At 35.7% G+C, this 24,461-nt stretch overlaps 1 protein-coding gene across 7 annotated transcripts in view; it reads left to right on the top strand.

Moving 5' to 3' along the window:
- The window catches only part of DZIP3 (DAZ interacting zinc finger protein 3), a 96,696-nt gene that overhangs the window by 1,354 nt on the left and 70,881 nt on the right, over nt 1-24,461 (top strand). For 6 of the 7 annotated variants that reach the window (XR_002520260.2, XM_017955116.3, XM_003893897.4 and 3 more), the window contains exons 2-4: nt 14,660-14,763; nt 17,447-17,516; nt 20,522-20,677. Coding sequence is in view for 6 of the 7 variants with exons in the window: in XM_017955116.3 (XP_017810605.2) it covers nt 14,732-14,763; nt 17,447-17,516; nt 20,522-20,677 (258 nt within the window). In the remaining variant the exon portion in view is untranslated. Of the gene's footprint in view, nt 1-7,300; nt 12,257-14,659; nt 14,764-17,446; nt 17,517-20,521; nt 20,678-24,461 lie in introns of those variants that run through there. The other variant, XM_009199691.4, reaches the window with a different exon arrangement.

Raw genomic sequence — 24,461 nt, forward strand, 5'->3', positions numbered from 1 at the left:
AAGAGAAATACCTGTTTCGTAGGACTGTGCATTCATTGAGAATCTACAATGTGCTAAGCACTTTTCTAGACGCAATAGATTCAGTGAATAAGACAAAAATACTACTGGCATGCAACTTACATTCTGGTAGGGAACCAAATAATAAGCACAATAAATAAGGAAAATGATATAAAGAGGAAAATAGACGTTATTACTCTAGAATAATGTTGGTAATTGATAAGGGAAATGGGGAGGTCAGGATAGACCACATTAAGAAAGCAACATCTGGGGAAGTGCTTCAAGGAGTTAAGAAAGGGAGCCGTATTCTATAGGAAAACGTTTTTAGACAGGAAATGGCAGAGGAAGACCCTAGAGTGGGTCACTGTGTGCCAGGAACAACAAGGATGCCATGTGGCTAGTGTAGAAAGAACGAGGAGGAGAGGAGTAGAGATGAGGTCCTATACAGTCTTGGAGATGGTTAAAAAATGAATTAAGTGTCAGCTGTCATCTGGCATAATTAAGTTCTCAGTGTTACAGTCAGTGGCTCATTGGCAAATGATCAGAGTTTGATAGTGTTAGACTTTTCATCTGTACTGACAAGAGTGTCAGCACCATCCCCATTCAGAACCCCAGTGTAATGCTCAAAGTTGCCTGCTATCAGTGCCATCTTTGTTGGATTTTGACTTAAGCAGTCATACAAATTTTGCATTCTCTTCTGTATTTAATATCAAATGTCTTTCTCAAAAAATCTTCACCAAAATTGATGTTGTAAGTTTAGTAAGATGTACCGTTTGTAGCTGTGATAAGTCTTGACATTTTTAATCAGAGATACTTGTATATCCTAATTTGAAAAACACTGATCCATACTTTTAGGCCTCAAAAAGGGAAGAAAAGGAAGAGGAGGCCAGGAGCAGTGCCACATGCCTTTAATTTCCAGCTTTTTCGGAGGTTGAGGCAGAAAGACCTTGAGCCCAGGAATTGGAGACTAGCCTAGGCAACATAGTGAAACCCCATCTCTACAAAAAATGAAAAAATTAGCTGGGCATGGTTGTGCTCAATTGTAGTCTTGGCTACTCTGGAGGCTGAGGTTGGGGGATCGCTTGAGGCTGCAGTGAGCTGTGATTGTGCCACTGCACTGTAGCCTGGGTGGCAGAGTGAGATCCTGTCAAACAAAACAAAAAAAAAACAAAAAAAAAAACAGATGAGTCTAGGTCCCGATGACCAAAGGCCTTAGTATCCTTAAACTTGGACTCCATCCTGTAGTCCATGGCAATCTCTGATTTTAAACTGGCACCTTGTCTAGTCAGGTTTGTTTTTAGGTTGATTACTCTGGCAGCTAAATGAAATATGATTTTGGGGATAAGACTGGAAAGAGGGACACTAATTTTCTGGAGCTTTCTAAAGGATAACCAGGATAATTGAGGTGGAGATAGAAAAGAGATGACAAATTTGAGAAATATATATGAGGTAAAATAGGTAGGATTTGGTGACTAATACTGGATGTGAGGAGTGAAGAGAGGGATGAGTCTAGCAGATACTAAGTTTTTAGGTAGGATGAATGAGAAGATACAGATACCGCTGAGTTAGTTAATAGATAGTATTAAGGGTATGCCACGCGTGGTGGCTCATGCCTTTTATCCCAGCACTTTGGGAGGGTGAGGCAGGAGGATATCTTGAGCCCAGGAGTTCAAGACCAGCTTGGGCAATATGGTGAAACCCCATCTCTACTAAAAATAACAAAAAATTAACTGGGTATGGGTGGTGCATTCCTGTAGTCCCAGCTACTCAGGAGGCAATTGTTTGAGGAACGCCTGAACCTGGGAAGTCAAGGCTACAGTGAACCATGTTTGCCCCACTGCACTCCAGCCTGGGCAATGTGGGCAACAATAACAAAGAAAAGTATTCAGGGTATATTTTATATTCAATGAAATGTTATATAGTTTGTCATACTGTCTTGTTCGATTCTTACTATGTTTATTTCTCACTACGTTTATCCTAATAGAGATTAGTTTACTTAGACTTTCTACCTATATATCATCTGCAAATAATTACCTCACCTCTTCCAGTATTTGCTGTCTTACATTATTGCATTAGTGTAAGCTCCAAAATACGGAAAATCATGTTAACTTTGAACATTTTTGTTATATTACTTAATTTAATGAGAATGAACAGTGTTTTAACACTTAGTATAATTTGTGGCTTTTCTTATGTTTAAGAGATTGGTTTTTATATCTGTTTCATTCTAAAAAATGTCTGCCAAAAATTACCTGGTTTTCACATTTATATATTTTATTTTTCACTTTAAAATTATAACACAGTGGATTATGTTGCCTTTTTGTTCTTGGGGTAATGATAGTTTACACTTATTGATCATTTGCCATGTGCCAAGCACTATTTTTAAGGAGTTTCTACTTACCTATCTAATCTTTATAACAACCCCATGCTGTAGGTACTGTAATGATCATGCTACAGATGGAAAAACTAAGACAGAGGAAAGGGAAGTAATTTGCCTAAGGTCACGCAGACAGTAGTAACAATCCTGTTTTCTATGCTTCAGGTTTTGATTTGCTGGTATTTTATTCAGGATTTTATTACATACCTGTTTATAAGTGAGCATTTTCAGTAATATTTTTCTTTATTCTCACATCAAATTTGGGTTATATGTTGCCTTTGAAAAAGATATTAGAAGTGCTTCATCTTTTTTATGCTGTGGGATAATAAGAATCATAGAAATTATCTGATCCTTATAGGCTGTACACAGCTGGTCTGTAAAATAACTAAGCTTGATAGCCTATTTAGTGGTAGATGGTAGAAAATTAGCAAACATTTGAATTTCTTGTTTTGTTTTTTTTTAGATACGGTTTCACTCTCTTCCCCAGGCTGGAGTGCAGTGGCGTGATCACAGCACATTGCAGCCTTGACCTCCCCGGGCTCAGTTTATCCTCTCACCTCATCCTCCCTGGGACCACAGGCATGCCCCACTATGCCTGGCTAATTTTTCTATTTTTTGTAGAGATGGAGTTTCATCATGTTGCCCAGGCTGGTCTCAAACTCCTGGTCTCAAGTGATCCGCCCACCTCAGCCTCCTAAAATCCTGGAATTATAGGCGTGAGCTACCATGCCTGACCTTGAATTTCTAATATAGTTATAGATCTGATCATTTATTCTGCCTTTCCGTAATTTTAGATATAGAGGTTTTTTTTAGCATAATAATTGTTTCTCTATATTAAACATTTACTGATAAAAAGTTGTATTCACTATTCCAGTAATTCTCTTAATCTCATAGTAGTTTTAATTTCCATTTTCATTCTAATGTTATCTATATTTTTTTCTTAGTTGGGCTTTCCAAGGGTTTAGCCATTTTATTCAGCTTTTCAAGAACCACTTTCATTTTATTCTCATTTTTCTTTGATTTTAGAATCACTAATTACTGTTGTCTTTATTCATTTCATCCATATACATTCATACATTCATCTTTTATTTACTTTCTTATTTTTCTAGGTTTTTAAAACTTGAAGTCTTAGTACATTTCCTCTTTCTCTCTCTCTCTCTCTCTATACACACACACACACACACACACACACTTTTAAGTTTGGGGCACTTGTGCAGGTTCGTTACATAGGTAAACTTGTCTCATGGGAGTTTGTTGTACAGATACTTCATCACCCAGGTTTTAAGCCTAAGACCCATTAGTTATTTTTCCTAATCCTCTTCCTTCTCCCACCCTCTGCCCTCCGATAGTGCCCAGTGTGTGTTGTTCCCCTGTTTGTGTCCATGTGTTCTTATCATTTAGCTCCCATTTATGAGTGAGAACATGCGGTATTTGGTTTTCTTGCATTAATTCACTAAGGATAATGGCCTTCAGTTCCATGCATGCATTTTCCTGACAAGGACATGATCTTGTTCTTTTTTATGGCTGCATTCCTTACTATATTTTTGCATTAAAGTCATTTATTTTATGCCATGTATTTTATATTTTGGTTTTTTTTTTTTTTCTTCACAGCAGAAGGTGAAGGCTAATAGACCAAAAACTTTTTAAAAAAGTAGCTAAAGTAAACATCTTCATTTCACTTAAAAATGTATAATAATTTTAACCAGTCAGGTAAATACATTTTTAAATGCTGATAGTCATTTATTCATCAAATTTTTATTGAATGCCAGTTCTTTTTCAGAGATTAGATTTTGTTGGTGAAATAGACAAACCAGAATAAGTACTATTAAGATAAATAGAATACTGTGGGAACACACAGTATTTTTTTAGGGTAAAATATTAAGTATCCAATTTCTCCATTCTTCAAAGATTGGCATAAAATTTCTCTTCGTGAATTTTTGTTGTTGTTGTTGTTTGTTTTTTGTTTTTTTGTTTTAGGGGAGATAGCATCTCACTTGGTTGCCCAGACTGGAGTGTAGTGGCATGATTAATAGCTTACTGCAGCGGCCGGGCACGGTGGCTCAAGCCTGTAATCCCAGCACTTTGGGAGGCCGAGATGGGCGGATCACGAGGTCAGGAGATCAAGACCATCCTGGCTAACACAGTGAAACCCCGTCTCTACTAAAAAAAATACAAGAAAACTAGCCAGGCGAGGTGGCGGGCACCTGTAGTCCCAGCTACTTGGGAGGCTGAGGCAGGAGAATGGCGTAAACCTGGGAGGCGGAGCTTGCAGTGAGCTGAGATCCGGCCACTGCACTCCAGCCTGGGTGACAGAGCGAGACTCCGTCTCAAAAAAAAAAAAAAAAAAAAGAAAATAGCTTACTGCAGCCTTCAGCTCCTGGGCTCAAGCAATCCTCCCACTTTAGCCTCTGAGTATCTGGGACTACAGGCAAGCACCGCCACACCTGCCTAATTTTTAAATTTTTTGTAGAGACAGGGTCTCGCTATGTTGCCCAGGCTGGGCTCAATCTGCTGGGCCTCAAGCAATCCTGCCTCAGCCTTCCAAAGTGCTGGGATTACAGACATGAGCCACCACACCCACCTGTAAATTTTTATTACTGTCTGTACTTTAGATTTTGCATAGATATTTTCCATAATTTATAGTTTCAGAAACACACCTGATGGAAGTAAGTAACACATGCTCGGCATGTTGTAACTCAAATGTAGGGCTGTCTAACTCCTTTATTTCTTCTGGAAAAATCTAGAAAGAACATACTGTCTTCTATCCTGAATGTATAATCTCTAGTAACCAGGGTTTAAGTAATAGTAGATGAATTAGACTGAAGACTTGAATTATAGTTTTGACATAACTGCAGAGTTTGCAGCATACTAAGTCTTGTAATATGGGAATTATACCAGGGGTGTGAACACGGGGCTAATTGTTTATTCATTCATCTCCTGAATATTTAATGAACCCTTGATGCTAGGTCCATTTCTATGTTCTGGGGATACAGCAGTGAATCAAATAGACAAAAATTTCCGCCCAAGTTGTTTTCTTATAATGGGGGATATAGACAATAAGGTATATAAGTAAAATTACATGAATGATAGTAGTAAGTGTTAGGGAGTGAAAAAAGGGAGGAGGAATAGGAAGTATCAAAGTCAGGACAAGGTGTTACAATTTTAGATAGGATGGAGTGCTAATTGATGTATGCCAAATAACAAATCACCTCAAAATACAGTGGTTGAGACCATGAGCATTTATTTCTTGCCCACAGATTTGTGGTTGATTGCAATTTGTCAGATCCAGGCCTGATTTGACTGGGTGGCTCTGCTTCAGCCTTCTTGTGGGGAGGGGCAGATATCTGGATTTCTATTTAGGTTATGTTGCGATGTTAGACATCCAGGAGAGGTTGAGTAGGCTATCAAATTATTGGTAGTTAAAGGAGTGGTCAGGGTTGGAGATAGAAATTGAAAGCCTTAAGATTAAAAGATATAGGACCAAGTCTAGATAGAAAAGACATTTTAGGACTGAACTCCAAGATAGTTAAGTATTTAGAGGTTGGGGAAATGTGGAGGAACCGGCAAAGAAGACAGAAGTTAACTGCAAGAAGATGCAGGTTCTGTCTTGACCCCATGGTTGTCTACAGGTACCATTTTTACTTGTGGCATATGAGCTGCTTCTTGACTTCTAAGGGAGAATTGTAGGTTGGCCAAGAAGGCTGTTAAAATCTACACAAAGGCTCCCTGTTTACATCTGCCTTCAGAGGCCTTGAGGTGTGCAGAAGGGTGGGTGAGTTCATTTTTTAAAGCAATATTGAATGCTTAACGTGTGCCAAGTTCTATTCTAGGCACTAAGGAATGAAAACAAAGTTTTCCTAACTTGATGGGGCTTACATTCTAGTGGGGACATGAAGCCAAATCTAAAACTGAGGGATTATTCAGTAGACATAAACAGCTGGTAGAACAAAAGTTTCATTGGCCCAGTTTCCACAGCATGAAGTCAGAAATCCTGTAGTAGAAAATTGGCAGAGGTCTAGGCATGGGGTCTTTTAGATAATCTTGTGCCCCATGTTGCTAAAACAGTTCAAATATTAATATTAATCTGATTCTACCCCTTATGCAGAGTCAGGAAACTAAGTGTATGATTAGTGTCAACTCCGATTTTTCAGAAATGTTACCTTTTTCACAAAGCCAGAAAATCTGAAAACTATTAATTCTCCTTTTACAATTATTTTTCCTATTTTCTTTCACAAGTATCAAGTATTACAGTTCAGCTAAACTCTAAATGATTTGCCCAACCATAAAGTTAACTTTCACTTTTGAAACAGTTTCTGCTTTTTCTTTTTATACATTTCACAGCATTCAACTTTAGGTTAAGAGTACAAGGTTTGAATATTTTGGATATATATTCCCCCATTTTCATATCTTATCCCACATCTCAAATCTAATCACATGTATCCCAGAATAAGAATGTTGCCTTGCCTTTTTTTTTTTAAACGCAAGTACTATCCATTGTTTCTGAATCCAGTGTTGAGTGTAAGATGAGTATAAGTAAAGATGAAAGTAATATACTTTTAAGTTAAGGAATAGTAATCCTGGTAACTACTATTGCTTGAAGACCTATCTTCAAGATAGGTGCAGAGCATGGGTCTTTGCTTATCTCACTTTTAAATTTCTGGTCTTTCAGAAAATAAATACTGTCAGGCTTATGAAACGGCTGGATATCTATTTCCTGAATTAAAATATGAAGCTGTTTTCTAAGACAGTAGTGTCCAAAGTACAGTTTGCACACTTCAGGGGATATGTGAAACTGTCTCTTGAAGTGTGGGAACAAATATTAAAGCTTTTTTTACTTGCTTTTATCTTATTCTTTTTTATGTTATAATAGTTATACCTGCATTTAATTTATAAGTGAATTGATATTTTTATATTTTCAGCATATTCTCAGATCTTTTACTGTTTTAGGGATATGTGATCAAAAAAGTTTGGAGATTTTATTTTAAAAAATCTTTAGCTTTGAGAGATCATTCAACCAGGCATGAAGTATTGTCCATTTCATTGTTTATTTCAGTACCATGTATAGTATCTGAATTGTTTTGTTGAATAGAAAAACTCTTAGCAAAACTAATATGACTAATGATATGAAATATTAGGCTGGCATGATTAATAACTTTTACAGTATTACTGAGCAATAAGAATGTGTGAATAGTTTTGTTTCTGAGTATGCATATGTGCATATTATCTAGTCCAGCTCATAATTATACATTAAGCTTATATAAAATTAAATATGGCACTAGAAGTAATGGGACATGGAAGAAAATGGAATTGCAGTTGGTAAAATGTGGGGCATGAATTTCTGCTCTTACTGATTTATTAACTATGAGAACTCTATAAGCCTCAGTTTCTTAATTTTTAAAACTTATTACAGTAATGTTTATCTTCCATAGTTGTGTAAAGATCAGATGTTTATTCAGGGTGCATAGCTTAGAGCGTGGCACATAGAAGCTGATGAAAATTAAGCTTATTTTCAATGCAACCCAAGGTAATACACTCAGTTAATATCATATGAAAAGAAACTCTTCATAACCAAAAGCTTGCTCTGCCTTCTTACCTACACCCTTGTTACAAATGTATGCCTTTCTGAGATAACAATGAGCTGCCAATTTTCTTACATGGGTGGAGCAAGCTGGAAGTGAATAGGGCAAGCTTTCATTGGTGGTGGTAGAGGCAAGTACATGAAAGAAGTATTCCTCATTCCCTGGTTGATTACCATGTCTACGTGTGTTATGTCTCTATTATCTAACAACTGTAATGACAACATAATATTTTTAAATTGCTGAAAATATTCCACCTTTGGAGTATGTGCTTAGGGGTAGCATATGCTTCTTCCTGTGGTTTCTAGCTACGTTTCTGAAGAGTGTGCTTTTAGCAGTGCTACTGTAAAGATTTGAAACTGATGGTTTGTTTAGTATCTGGATGGTTTTTCATGTAAATCCTAACCTGTGTATATTCATTGTAGGCACATTCCAACTATTCAAAACAAATAAATATATACTAAAGGTTTACCTGTGTAAGTCCAAAAGTAACTAATTGAATAGATGTGAATAGAATTTAAAACCTGCTTAAGACAAGATGTTAATTTTGCTTTAGGAAAGGATGTTTCCTATGTTGGCAGATTTATAACAAGAGGTGGTGAGTATACATTATAAGGCTCTTATTTCCTGGTTTAAGCAGACATATTGCTAACAATGATCTTTGCAAAGTGGCAAGAGCTAATATAAACAGTGATCTTTTGGGATAGAAAATATCTTACAGTTTCTGATAACTTTTGCAAATATTTTTCCACCAGCATCCATCGGTTTTGGAGTTTGACTAAGCAGACCGTGTATTTATTCTTTGGGGAAAAATAATATTTTAGCTACTGGTGTCTAGGTGTATTTACTTTGTAGCTTTTCCAGGAAGTTAAACAAATTCAAAAATGGAGACATTAACAGTAAATTATAAAACCAAGTAACCAGTATATTTTGTTCATACTGATAATTGCTAATACAAAATAATGGTGCAACTTGTTAACTTATTATTCTTTGAGTCTAACCTAATGGCCTCAGCCATTTTTGTCTACACAGAGCTCAGCTCACTAACATATGAGAAATAAAGAATGCTGTAACCACATAACAACTGCACAGTAGACCGAATGTTTGTGTCCCCCCTCATTCAGTGTTGAAATCCTAACCCCCAATGTGATAGTATTAGGAGGTGCGGCCTTTGGGAGATAAAATAGGTCATGAAGGTAGAGCCTTCATGAGTGGGATTGTAAAAGGGACCCCAGAGAGCGCTCTCACCCTCTTTCTACCATGTGAGGATACAACCAGAAGTTAGAAGTCTGCGGCCCAGAAAAGCACCCTTATCAGAACCAACTTTGCTGACACATCGATCTCAGACTTCTGGCCTCCAGAACTGTGAGAAATCAATTTCTGTTGTTTCTATACTACTTTACTATAGCAGCCCCAATGACTAAGACAGTCATTTCAAAAGCCACCAAGAATGGCTGGTTATTGCTGCTAATCTAGCAGACATACTCAAATCAACGATAGTTAAAATTCTGATTCCAAGGAACTCCTATCACAAAATGTCCTGCCACGTTCTTTGAAAGTGTTTTCTTCAGTGTTTTTAAGGGTTGAAGTGACCATAGCATCTTACGTCTCAACTTTGAGGAGTTTTTTGGAATTCTTTTGGTAAAATTTAGCAGAAATGAGAACTAGCAGTGTCAGAGTCTGCTTGTTAACAGACCCATGGTCTTCTGGAGTACATTTAATTCAGTGTTGAGTTAGGAAATCCAGCTTTTCAAAATAGCTATCAAAATTTTAACCAAGTTGCATGTTCAAGGTGGTGGTATTGCAGCATTGTTTGTAATAACAATTTTTTTTTTAAAGTCAAACCTAGAGACATCTGAAGTTTTTAATCAATGGTCTGGTAAAATGATACATGCATACATTGGCATATCATACAGTTTAAAGACTAAAGTAGATGTGTATATGCTGGTGTGAAAAATGCAAGGTGCTGAACAGTGTGCACACATTATGTTGTCTTTTGTGTCATGTGTGATATATTTAAAAAATAATATTTTATCCCATTTCTTAAATCTCATTAACATTCCTTTCCATACAATAGCATTTCTCCTTCACAGTAGGGAATTAGAAGAAAAGTTAATTAATTTTGCTGCAAACTTAAACAGTTAAATGATGATTATTTTGATTATGAAAATGGTGGTGATAGGAACACTTACATAGTGCTTACTACGTGCCGGGTGCTATTCTATTATGTGTTTTAAGCATTAATCTTCGTAACTCTGTGAAAGGGGTACTGTCATCCCTATGTTTTCGATAAGGAAGCTGAAGCACAGAGAATGTTTATTAATCTCACATAAAATCACACAGCTAGCTAGTGTGTGTCAAAGCATACCCTTCCAGAGTGATTACAGTGCTCTTAAACTACTATACAGCCTCTCAATTTTGACATTAATGGAAATCTAGATACTTTATGTCGTTTTGCTTTCTTGTAGACATAAGTTTGTTTGTGTCTGTACATGTTGTGTAATATCAGGATGGTCTTATTTTTCTTCCTCAGATCAGTCTCTATGTCCACTTAATTAAGCTTCTTAATCTTAACTCATTCGTTTGGAGAGTAATTTTATGCCCCAAGGGATATTTGGCAATATCTCAAGATATCATTGATTGCCACAATGGGGTTGAGGTGTGTGGATGTGTGGGTGTGGGTGTGTGTTGGTGAGGAGCTGCCTCTGGCATCTGGTGGACAGAGCCTAGGGATGCTGTGAAACATCTTAAAAATGCATAGGACAACTTGCCATAACAGGATTATCCAGCCTGGAATGTCAGTAGTTCCAAAATTGAGACCCTGATTTACTGGGCATAGGAAAAGTTCATAATAACTGAATTCCTTTCCTGAAAAAGACAAAATATATTACTTTGTTTTAAGCTAGTAACGTGGAGAAAACTGTGAGCTTTATTTTTATTGTTTTCCACACTGTTACTCACTTTTTTCTATGGGTGTTGTATAATCTGTAAGTGCTAGAGTTGACAAAGGAGGGAAATTCATGGGACATCCACCCACACTTTGAAATGTAAACTTGTATCTTGGTCAGGTATTTTTTAAATCAACCCAGTAGAACCATAGACAGTTGTTTTTGGATAAACATAGAAATTGACCCTTCTGGTGTTAAAGCTTGAAACTTGTGTTTATTTGAGTTTCTTCCTTAGGAAAGGACCTTCAGGCCTCTCAAAAAAGGTATCCAAGAACTGAAAATTAGCAGATCACTTCACCAGATGCCTCCTTGCCCATCCCTAGTTATTGCTTTTTTGCAAATTATTACATTTCTTCCCTGCTATATAAAACCCTAGTTTTAGTCAGTCAGGGAGATAGATTTGAGATTGAGCTTCATCTCCCCAGCTGTAGCACCCAATTAAAGCCTTCTTCCTAGGCAAAACTTGTTGTTTCAATGATTAGCTTTCCGGGCGGCCAGCAGTAGGACCTAGACTGAATCCTTGGTATTTTGGTAACATTTTAGTCAAGATGAACATTTGAGTGGATTTTTATAAAAATGTGCCTATATACAGTTTAGGAAAGTTACAGTAACACAAGTTAAATGTTTAAGTGTATTATTTAAAAAATTATACATAAGAGCTGTGCCTGCTTTGACGTGAATAAACAGCTTTAAAAATGGAAACAAAATACCTTTACAACTAAAAAAAATTGTTAAAATCTCAGTAAGAGGGAAAGTAGGAGCCGAGAGTTCAGGTAGGAGGAACAGTAAGAAAGCCATGTTACTGTTTATTAAGATATGGATGGTATTACCTTATTTTTCAACCAGTAAAACACAGCCTACAGATAAGATCATCTTGATTAGCGGATAAAAGTGTGCTGTAAATTGACATTGAACTTTAGCTTGCCCTCAGATCAACCAACAAGGACCTAAATAGATTCCTGAAGAAGAGCAGTCTCTTAATCCCAGGAAGTTAGAGTAAATTTTGTTTACTGCCGACAGGGAAAGTCTATTGAAATGAATACACTAGGGGAAACTAGATTCTAGATTTACCTTTTTTTTTCTCCCTCATGTTAACCCTGACTTAAAAGGTTTTCTCCAGCCTCTTGTAGAATGGTAAAAACCTTTGGATTATTTTAGCAGCTCAGTGGTGACATTTCAGGCTGGCTACTTCCTTTTGGTTGCTAGGCAGTTCGCCTTTCTTGCAACAGAGGCTGTAAAGTGCCACTGCTGTTGCTGTTGCCGGTAGTGTTTGCCACACATACCTGTTTAGCTCCTGGTGAAATGATGACATTGATGATTCTTTCTCCTGGAAAACCTTTCATCACAGAGATTCATCTCAGGTTGTATTTTGAGCAAGCTGAAAAAGCCTGCTTAACTGTTAATTTGGGATCCAAATATCTTTTTGATTTGTTGATTAATTTTCCACCCATTTCTTTTTCAAGCTGAACACTGAACAGGTTTGCCTCTATCTTGTCACCAGAGGATTTTCCTCCCTTCTTTTCATCTTTGCTGTGATCTATGCAAACAGCTACTGGCCAAAGAAGAGCTTAGCAGAGGGGGAGGTCTCCAAGTCTGAGCTTTGATAAATTCTGGAAATGAGGGGATTGTTTTGTCTGGAAAAGGCGTACATTTGTATTCTCTAGCTATGAAATAATGCCTTAACTGTTGTTACTTTTTATTAAAATAACAGGGAGATTTATAGAAACCATAAGAGTAGTTTGATCACGGTCCTAAAATCCTCACAGTTATGTCTTTTTCTATAGAGCTTTATTAAAGAGATGAAGCAGATCTGATCTAGTGTGAATGACAAGGTTTATCCAACCTCTCTGCTTCGTTATTACCTGTAGTTTGTATCTTTCTTCAGTATTTGAACAGAGAATACAAATTAAAATGCAACTTTGCTTACTGAATTTTTGAAATAAGAGTAAAACTATAAAATAACTATCTAGGAGAACTATTCATTCTGTGTAGGCGAGTTGTAATATAGCAATGGAGTGTATTTGTTGGGGATGAGCAAGGAATTAAGAGGTACTAGAAGAAAGCTCTTTTAAATGAAATTTAGAAGGAAATCTGTCTGTGTGTATATATGTGTAATTTTGTGTTTTAAGATATCAGTAGCAAATTGTTGCAGAATTATTCTTGTCTCTTAAGACTTTCTGTGTTACTTAGAGTTGGTGTGAGTCAAATGTAGAATATTGGTATGTGGTATCATAATTAGGAATACTTGTTTTGCAGATGATCTCTATAGGACTTATTTTAGCCCTTATACCAGGCTGAGTTGCCCCTTCCCTTATCTAAGCTTACAGAAAAGATACACAGACCTCAGGGTTTATTAGATGGGTTCAGGTTCTGCAGTTACTTCTTCATGTCTGTGGTAAATTGTTTTTTTTTGGGGGGGGGGGAGGGGCAGGATATCGTTAAAATAGTGTTTATTTGAGTAAACACAATCTGATTTCTTAATAGGTGATTTATAGTTGACCTTGTGGAATATATTTTATTGATATGGGAGTTACCCTGTGCTGAATTACCTTTTAGTATTGGGCCTAGCTAGAAAGGCTGTACCAATCTAAATCATGGAATTGTATTAAATATGCTGTTACAGAAATGGCTATCCAATTACTGAGATAAATAAGCAGGTCAGAAACAACAAATGAGAAACTTCATACAGTCTTGTGCTTGGCAGCAAGGCAGCCTACGTCCGTTTTATTTATGCAATTGCTGCCACTTTCTTTTCTATTTCTTCTATTTCTCTTTTTGCCCCAGAGCATATAACAATAGTTTTACATATGATTTAACACTTTCTGGGCTTAGGGTAGGATCAGAAAAGGAAGCCAGCCTAGCACAAAGCACTGTAGTCTAGAGGCTTGAACTTTCAGTAAGAAGATTAAATGGGACTAGTTTTAGAAGAGTTGTTCTTGGAATAAATAGCTATGTAAATAAATATATATACTTATGATACTCTAGTCTCTTTGTTTTCATTTGTATTGCCTCAGTGTTATTTTTCTTTCAGGAAATATCCACAACATCCATTGATGTTGGAACCCGAGATTGTGCAAGTGTTCTTTACATCCTGTGTCTCCTGTTTTATGGAGATGTAGAATCATGACTTGGGGAAAAAGTAGCTACATGTTATTTGTAGACTAAAAGAAAACAAAACAGCGCTGTCAAGATTGTGTTAAGCAGTAACTCATATTTACCTCTATGGGAAATAAATTAGTATAAATCTTTTGGGAAGCCATTGAACAATGAAATGTTTGTGTCTTTTGATCTATTAATTTTACTTTTGAGAATGTATTGTAAAGAAATAATAAATATGGGAAAATCTTTATGGATAATGGAGTTTATCATGGAACTATTTATAATAGAAAAAATGGGAAATTAAATGACCAACTATAAGGAAATGGCCAAGGAAATCCCAATCAACCAGCTATTGTATAGCCATTAAAAATGTTTACTAGGAGGATAAAACAACATGAAAGATTCTTTTGATATAACTTTCAGTGGTGAAAAAAGTGGAGTAGAACATCTTTTATTTAATATGATTACAAATTGGTAAAATATACCTATGCTTGGTAAAAAATAAGCATATTAAAGGATGGGTAGTGATTGTGTTTGGGTGGCGAAACTATGATTCATTTTCTTTTATAGCAGTTTCAGATTTTTTTCAAATGATCGTGTTCTGTTTTCATAGTGTGCAGACAGAGTGTCACTTTACCTTCATAAAAATATCATTTTCCTTACAGCATTAAAGGGCAGTATTTAAAGTCAGTTTGCAAGCAGTGGAATAAGATTTTTGTGAAGAAACCTTGTGCAGCATGGATTCTCTACCAGACGAATTTTTTGTGAGGTAAGGCAACAGTCCCCAATGTTGTTGGCACCAGGGACTGGTTTCGTGGAAAACAGTTTTTCCACGGATGGTAGGGGTGCGGGGAATGGTTTTGGGATGAAACTGTTCCACTTCAGATCATCAGGCATTAGATTCTCGTAAGGAGTGGGCAGCTTAGATCCTTCACATGGGCAGTTCACAATAGAGTTTGCAGTCCTTTGAGAATCTAATGCTGCTGCTGATCTGACAGAAGGTGGAGCTCAGGTGGTAATGCTTACCCATTGCTCACTTCCTCCTTGCTGTGCAGCCGTTCTTAACAGACCATATACCTGTACTTGTCTGTGGCCTAGGGGCTGGGGACCCCAGAGGTAAAGGATAGGTTGACAGAAACCAGCTGCATTTGTTGTATTCCAAAAAACATAATGTTTATTTTTTCCACGTAACCTTGGGGAGCTAGTATGAATGGGAAACCCTTATGCTTCAAGACATTTCAGCAAGTTTGATTAGTGGGTGATGTAGACTGGGTGAAATCTAATTTTACAAAAGTTCACTAGGGATTACATTCTCACTGAAGAACTAAGAATTGAAAAATATGCCATACCTTACTGTTCAGTCATTCTCACAAAAATGTTGTATCATTTAACAAGTGCTTACATAGACTTACTATGTCAGCATTGTTTTTAATGCTTTTACATTATGTTTTACTCATAAACCTCATAACGACTCTATGAAGTGAGTGCTTTTATTATCCCCATTTTCTAAAGAGTAATTTAAGCGTGATGCAGAAGACCCTACTGAATGATTCAGTGGGCCAAGTCCATAATGACGTTCTCTTTTCTCCAAGCGGGACAAGTTCAGCCCATCTCTACTTCATATAATACTAAACAAGGTCATATTGGAGATCTCCCTCCAGGCTTGAACTATCTCATATAATAAGCAGTGTGACCTATTAATTTATTTTACAAAAACATTTACTGATTCCTTGATGCTTAGGGAATAAAGACTAAGACAATATTTGTGTACCTAGAGATAGCTTATAATATAGTGGCAAGATATATAAAAAGTAATTATATCTTTAGGCAAATTATATAACTATTAGAGATTCTGTGGCTGTCTATAGGAAGAAAAAATAATTATTGACTAGTGATTGAGTTTGCACAAAGTAACATTTGAACTGATCTTTAAAAAATGAGAAGCATTGTGATGGGTTTACAAGCAAGGGAGGACAAAAGGTCATTTGGCTGAGGTGAGGAAATAGCAAGAAAAAGTACTTAAGAAAAATTCTTGGGGTGTATTTTGACTATGTTGCTAAGAGGTTTTAGCTTTATTTGTACAGAGGAGGAAGTGAGGGTAAGTTGGAGTTACACATCAAAATTTGTAATGGAGCCCATAGAGAATATAGCAGCCCACATGACACTTTTGATTTAGAAGACATGAAGTAGGTTTTGGGCATCTGGATGTTTCAGAAGCTTCACAGTTGATTTTAATACGCTGTGGGATATTAATATGCTGTGGGATTGAGAAGTATTGGGTTAAGGAGGGAATGATCATGAAATGGAGTTTGCTGGTAGAGTATACACTTTAGAACATTTTATACTCTTTCTCAAACCTTGAAAGACTTCAGAATACTGCTGCAGTATTTTTCATTCCTTGATAACACAAAGATATAACTTGTGTTTTGCTTTATTTTTTGTAGGGCAAGTGGGACTTGGAGGAAAAGACAGTTAATAGGTTTCTTTTTACCATGGCACCTTAAAGAGCACTGAGAATCATATTGTGAAATGTTTGCATGTGTGTATCTCCTTTTGTAGAAACTTTCACTAGAAGTTTGAAAACGGATAATACCATTTTATTTATCCATCCCAGTTTACCCCAGTAAAATCAATTAGCATATAGTAGATGATAAATGGTTGTCTGTCAAATGAATACATAAATGTAAAGTCAAATAAGAGAATATAAAGTACAGTTCTGAATAAATCAGTCAATATAAATCTCTCAGTGTTCTCTCTGCTGGTGTTCAGAATTAACATAGAATAAATCATATATGACCCTATATTATGGTTCCTTTATTATGGTTCCTATACAATGGTTCCGTATGCAGGCAAAAGCAATACTACAAATAAGATTTTCAGTTCAGTATATAATACTGCAGTATGTTCACATTTTGAGCTAAGGTTAAAAGCAAAACCTGTCAAGTGATCCCTTATTACCCAAATAGTTAATAGTTTCTAAATATGATACTTTTCCTCAGTTAAAAATATTTTGGAAAACTGGACAATTGTAAGTTTAGGAACCCTAAACAAAAAATAAAATGATCTATTTAAGATAGATCTCTCCCTAACCTGTAATATCTTCATAAACACACAAAACATCAACCTTTTTAAGACCTTTTTTTCCTTTACCTTGGAACAGTGCTATAAGGTTTTTTTCCCATTATTTTGGTCTACTGCATATCTATTAAGGATGCAGTGTTTTTCATAATAGGCTTGTTGTTTTCTCTACCACCATCCAGTAAGGGCATGGCCAATTTGTCTTCTTTAACTTGAATCTCTAGAGAGATATGGCACCTACCACCATTACCAGTCTTTGATGCACTTTGGTTACACTTTCAGACAATAATTCAATTTTTAAGATTCTTTACTACTACAATTTGTGTTCTTTGTGAGAAGATGCTCTTAATATACCTTATTTTCATTTAAAATAGGCATCCTGCTGTGGAGGATCAGAGGAAGGAAGAAACTGAGAATAAGCAAGAAAAATCATCTGGTCAACTGGTAAGAGAAAGTTTAATTTTCATTAACTTTTAGTTAATTGATAATAACTAATTATATATACAAATGCAGTGATACATCTAGTCACTTTAATTACATGTTAAAATTTTTTGAGTGAGTCTACTTTCCTACCTTCATAAGTAAAATGGTCACAGTTAAATCTTGCTTTGATGATTGATACTTATCTCAAGGTTGTCATTCTAAATACCATTCCTCACCATAACTAAAAGTTAATTAAAAAATTGAATGGAATCATCCAGAAATAGCCCAACAATCAATTTTAAGAAATCCCTCATTTGTTTTTTGAAGGGAAAATTAAAGCAAAACAAAACCTATACACATATAAAGAAAACACACATACACACATACAGAATTTCATTTCGTAAGAAGTTTGAGTCATTTCTGAAGTTAAGTTTATTCTTTATTTTTATTATGTTTATGGTTAGAACTTCTAGGTCTAAATGAAAGAGAATAATTCTGAATTATACATAAAAGGCTTTTATTACCAGTGATATGCTTTTATGGTAGTTAAAACTAGTTGTATGAACATCATATGTTCATATATTTTGTGAAAGACTGGTGAAGAGATATTTGTTTGTTAGGTTCTCGTTAGTATAATTTTACCGTCTACATAGTTTTATATAATGATTGATGTCCACTTGTTAATAAATGTATTAGTCTGTTCTCATACTGCTATAAAGAACTACCTGAGACTGGGTAATTTATGAAGAAAAGGGGTTTAATTGAATCACAGTTTGTTAGGCTGGACAGGAGGTAGCATGGCTGGGTAGTCCTCAAGAAACTTACAGTCATGGGAGAAGGCAAAGGGGAAGCAAGCATGCCTTCACATGGCGGCAGGAGAGAAAGAGACCAAAGGGGAAGGTGCCACACACTTTTAAACAACCATATATTGTGGGAACTCTATCATGCGACAGCACCAGGGAGATGATGCTAAACTATTAGAAACCACCCCCATGATCCAGTCATCTCCTACCAGGTCCCTCCTCTACTACTAAGAATTACAATTCAACATGAGACTTGGGTAGGAACATGTTTGTGGGAACGTGGGTAGGAAAGTTTGCAGAGGTTATCCTGTAACTTAGGAGAGGAAAATATATAAACATAAAATAACCATGGTATTCACCTGCATGAGGTTATCACTGTAAAAAATGCTGCAGAGGAAGTACGCTATATGCACGTGTATGTAGGGTTGTACAGTTGAGCAAAGGCAAGAATCGGGACTAGATCCAGAAAAGACATTTCTAGATACAGAATCAGGAATACAAAAAGCAAGGAAGGTGGACACTTTGACCTGAATTTTGTTGAGATATTTAATCAATTTTGCCAAGATGGATTAAGCATCAAATATTTTGACAACTAACTTAAATTAAAAATGTGGACCACGCATGGTGGCTCATGCCTGTAATCCCAGCACTTTGGGAGGCTAATGTGGGCGGATTTATTGCATAAGCTCAAGAGTTTGAGACCAGCCTTAATAATATGGCAAAACATTGTCTCTGCTAAAGATACCAAAGTTGGCCAGGTATGATGGTGCATGCCTGTATTTCCAGCTACTTGAGGGGCTAAGGTGGGAGGATCACTTGTGCTTGGGAGGTCAAGGCTGCAGTGAGCTGTGTTCGTACCACTGTACTCCAGCCTAGGTGACAAAGCAAGACCCTGTAGGCATGACACTTATAATATTTCCTGTTGAAAAATTTTTATTCATACTATAATCTTACCTTTGTATAAATTTGTTAATTAGTATCAGATGATTCTACAGGTACTTTTGACTAGAATTGACCTTTAGTTGGAATTATATGCACGACTGATATTGGTCATTCTTCATAAGGGGTTTTTCTAGTTACCTGGTAGAATTTTTTTTTTAACTTTTTGAAAAATTTCAAACCTGTAGAAAAGTTGCAAGAATAATAAATTGAATAGTAGTACAGTGGATATCCTTCATAGAGAGTTAGTAAACTGTCAACATTTTTCTACATACATAATCTTAAGAAATGCTATGAAATCTAAAGTATATATATTGAATATAGATAGGGATGGAGGAATCTTAATTTAGCACTCAAACCCATTTTTTACAACAATAACCTCATACAGGTGAATACCGAATACCATGGTTATTTTATGTTTATATATTTTCCCCTCTAAGTTACTGGATAATCTCTGCAAACTCTTTTCCTTGTGGCAATTAACTAGGGAAAAGAAAGGCAAAACACCATCACTGAGATTAGGCAGATAGTCCTGCAGTGGACTTTATTGGTTTCTAGTTACTTTCCTGTGTGGCTGCAGGTCTGTTAGAGAACTGAAAGTGAGTTAGCCCATACAAGGGCATTTTCAGCGTCTCAAGCTCTATGGGGCATCTGCAATAAGAAGTTCTTATTTTCGGAGATCAACACCAATATGATTTATATTCCTAGAGTTTCCACAGAGTGTAAGAACTCTGGTTTCTTGTTAAGGTTTGAAGGAAGGCCATCATCCATCTGTTCTAGGCCATTTATCCATCTCTGTTGTCCACTAGTTCTTCACAACTAATGTTAATAGATATTCCAGCAGGACTTGATTGTGTAGTTATCAATTAACAATTACTAATGCCTTATTCTGTAAGAATAAATTCCTGAAGATTATTACTATTTACACAGCTCTGACTAAATTGAGATGTTGAGTCATTCTACTTTACTACTTTGTTTACAGTTTAAACTGTTACAGCTATTCATTTTCAAATTGCTGTGTGTGAAGTATCAGTCATATAATGTAAAAAGCACATTTAGATATATTTTCATGTTACAGAGAATAATATATGTAATATTTTAAGTTCCTAGAAAACAAAGAACATATATTATTCTTCCTTAGATGTTTTTGTAGTTCTGTCATAGAAGCTAGGAGAACAAGGGAAAATGAGCTTTGTTCCTTTTTTAATGCTTTGGCTGATTTTAGAATTAGAGTGAATGAGAATATGCATAATTGTGTAAATTTTAATCAATAATGTCTTCTAGGACAAACAGGAAAAGGACATAGCTACTGATCTTGTTCCTGTTAACCTACTATTAGAAGTGAAGAAGTTATTAAATGCAGTTAATACTCTACCAAAAGGTGTGGTTCCTCAAATTAAGAAGTTCTTACAAGAAGATTTTTCCTTCCAAACTATGCAGGTAACATCGTAAGTTGTTATTTGGGACAGAAGTGCAGCTGTCTGTATATGACTTTTTTAATTGAAATTATTTTTAAACCACAGTGTAGCCAAGGTCTTGAAAAAAATCTCTATCTTACTTCTTGTAAAGGACTTTGTTGTCAACCTTGACTATAGACTTTTAAAAAATTGAACAAATAGAGTCATTTGGTGCTAGCCTTTTAAAAATAATGGTAGGAATGTGGGTTGGTAGCTTGGAAACTGTTGACTACAAGGTCTGGTGTTTATTCCAGTCCTACTATTAACCTGTAACATGCCACTCTGGGACAGAGGACTGCTTTTGGTCTCCTAACTCATAAAATGTTAACACATTTGGCCAGACACAGTGGCTCACGTCTCTAATCCCAGCACTTTGGGAGACCGAGGTGGGTGGATCACTGAGGTCAGGAGTTTGAGACCAGCCTGGCCAACATGGTGAAACTTGTTCTCTACTAAAAATGCAAAAATCAGCCGGGCATGGTGGCACATGCATGTGGTCCCAGCTACTTGGGAGGCTGAAGCAGGAGAATCGCTTGAACTCAGGAAGTGGAGGTACAGTGAGCCGAGATCATGCCATTGCACTCCTGCCTGAGAGACAGAGCAAGACTCTGTCTCAAAAAAAAAAAAAAAAAAGTTAACACATTTGTAAACAATGCATTTTTAAAAAATCATATGGACAGTTTTGGAATTATTTGTATAATAAATATTCTGGAAGCTATATTGTAGATTTCCATCTTGAAAGTCTTTTTTCTGTATAATTTGTGGTAACTTTCAATATAAGAAGGGTACCATTTCTTAAATTAATGGAGTTTTCTGAAGTTAAAGAAAATTATATACTCTTTTCTTTGTGGCAATTAACTAGGGAAGAGAAGGATAAAGCACCGTAGCTGTCTTGAGAAGGCTACATTTGTCTTTCTATGAAGGAATATATGGTTATTTCTATGAAACACATTAATACTATTATGATTAAAAATTCAAACAAACTGAAGCTATTCATAAGATTTTATGCACAATTATAATCTTAACCGAGATAATTTACCATAGTATAAGTGAATTCTGGCTAGAAATTGATAGAATAATGTCACCATTTCCCTCTTATCTTTTGGAAATCACTTACAAACAGTAAGATGGAAATCAGTAGCCTTCAGATATGCAAAAAATAGCAACTAGAAGGTAAAAATAGAAGAATAGTACAGTCATCTTTTGGTATCTGTGGGAGGTTAGTTCCAGGACACCCCCAGTACAAAAATCCAAGGATGCCCAAGTCTCTTATATAAAATGACATAGTATTTGCATACAGCCTGTACACATTCTCCCGTATACGTTACATCATCTCTAGATTACATCTAGGTATTGCATACCTAATACAGTGTAAATGCTATGTAAATAGTTGTTATACTGTATTGTCTTTTCAATTTTTTTAAATTATTGTATTCTTGCTATTTATTTATCAAATATTTTCAGTCCATGGTGGGTTGAATGCATGGAAGCAAAACCTGTGGATATGGAGGGTGAACTGTACTTATTTATAATGATAACAAAAGTAAAATACTTAAGAAATGTACAAGATAAACTAGTATTTCTTTAAGCTTGTTCTAAACCACTTACATGAGAATATCTGACCCCTGTACCAGTCCTAAAGAATCAAAATCTCTGGAGATAGATCTTCGAATTTGCATTTTAGTAAGTACTCAAGCACTGATTGTACTCACATTAAATTTAGAAATCAATACTCCATATTAAAACAATAAGTAAAACTCTCTAAAACTCTATTAAGGGTAAGAAATGAGGACCTGAATGGAATAGTACATGTAGGAAGACACAGTATGTTAAAGCTGTCAATTTTCTATAAATTAAAATCCATAAATATTGCAGGATTCCACTAAAATAATAGGATTTTTTTGGTTAGTGTCACTAAATGCTAAGTCTAAAGTTCACATGAGAAATAAGAGGAAAAATAGCCAAGAAAATTAAGAAAAGTGTAAAGGAACAGGGCTGGGAATTTGCCCATTTAAAACATTAAAAGTTATTATGAAGCTCTAATAACTAAAAGATTGTGTTACTTGTTCTTTATACCTCAGACATACCTAGAAAATAGAAGATAAGTTCCAGAAGTAGGATCAAGTATGTACAGAACCTTTATGAATGATAAGATGATAAAAGTAGACAATACTAAAGGAAAAAGACAAGTCAGTCTCAGTGGGATATTTTAATAACTGATATAACATGGACACAAAATTAGTAGACCTATAGCAGACTTGCTCTAATTGAGACATACATGTATAAACATTGCACCAGATAGTGGCAGAGTATGCATTCTTTTTAAGTGCACACAGAACATTTACAAAAATTGACCGTATACTAGGTCACAAAGCAAGCCCCATCAGATTTCCAAGTATCAAAACATACAGAGTATGTTCTCTAACTACTGTTCAGTTATTCTAGAAATCAATAAAAGAGATAATCTAGAAAACTGGATATTCATAAGGTAAGATATATACCTCTAATCTAGGTAACCAATTGGTCAAAGAAGAAATCACAATAGAAGTTAAATACATTTTTGAACTGAATAAAAATATATATCAAATCCTGTGTTATTAGATAAAGCTGAGCTTCAAGGAGAATTTGTAGCTTGAGATGTAAATATTAGAAAAAGCAAGATTGAATATCAGTTATCTAAGCATGACATTCAAGAAGTTAATGGAAGAACAGCAAATTAAAAGCACTTGAAAAGGAAGTAATAAGGATAGTTAAAACGAATGAAATCTATTTAAAGCATAAAATAGAAAGGATCAATAAATCCCAAACTTGCTTTTATGGAAAGACCAATAAAATTGACAAATGCATAATAAGTATGTCCAAAAAAGAAAGCAAAAATATCCAAAATCATGAATGAACATGAAAACATAAATACAAATACTGTAGTCATTGAAGATAATAGAGATAATTCTACTACTTGGAGTAGCTACCTGGTTTGTCTCATAGCAACCTTCCTCTGTGAAGAACTGGGAAAACTGGACAAATTTTTTTCTAGTAATTCTTATTTTTGCTTTTCTAGTAAATTATTTAATTCAACCTGGGATAGAGATGATTCCAACCTTTACTTAGTTCTTTGAGGAAGGGTCAGTTTCTCTATCTTTTGTAGCAGATTCTGTCAGTGCCCTTCCCATACCAATTGGACCCTACCTGTATTTTTAGTATGCTCTGGACAGTTCTAGTTTTCCATATCTATATCTGTATGCCTCAGGGCCTTTTTTTCTAGAACAGGAGAGAGCTACTTCTCCTGTTTAGAAGACCCAAGGAATTAATATTCCCCCATCACGACAGAAAGCACTCAATCAGTAGGTCTTGGGAGTTATCATATAAATATCCCAGTTGCATCTTCCCTTGAGTTGGTTAATACTGAGGTTTTTATTTTTGAGTTTTCTAAAATTTCCTAGTTGTAATAACTGCAGTGGCCCACTATGGGTAACTAGCATAATAACACATCTTTTAATTAAAACCTACTTTTCTTCACTTTATTACTTCTCTACTTTCCTACCATTGTCTCTGTACCTCCCAAATAAACTATTTCCATTGAAATCCTTGAGTTACGGTCTGCTTCCATTGGAACCAAAACAGGGCCTCAATCAAAAGAATGGGCTGTTTACCGGGGCTGCTCCTCCTTATAGACCATGTGCTCCAATATTCCACCAAGCCTTGCAAATCTGCTAAAGGCTGTGCTACAACTGAATATGGCAGTTACTTTAATGAGAAAAGTAGCTTAA

This window comes from Papio anubis, chromosome 2 (genome assembly GCF_008728515.1).
Source record: "Papio anubis isolate 15944 chromosome 2, Panubis1.0, whole genome shotgun sequence".
Classification (NCBI taxonomy): Eukaryota; Metazoa; Chordata; class Mammalia; order Primates; family Cercopithecidae; genus Papio; species Papio anubis.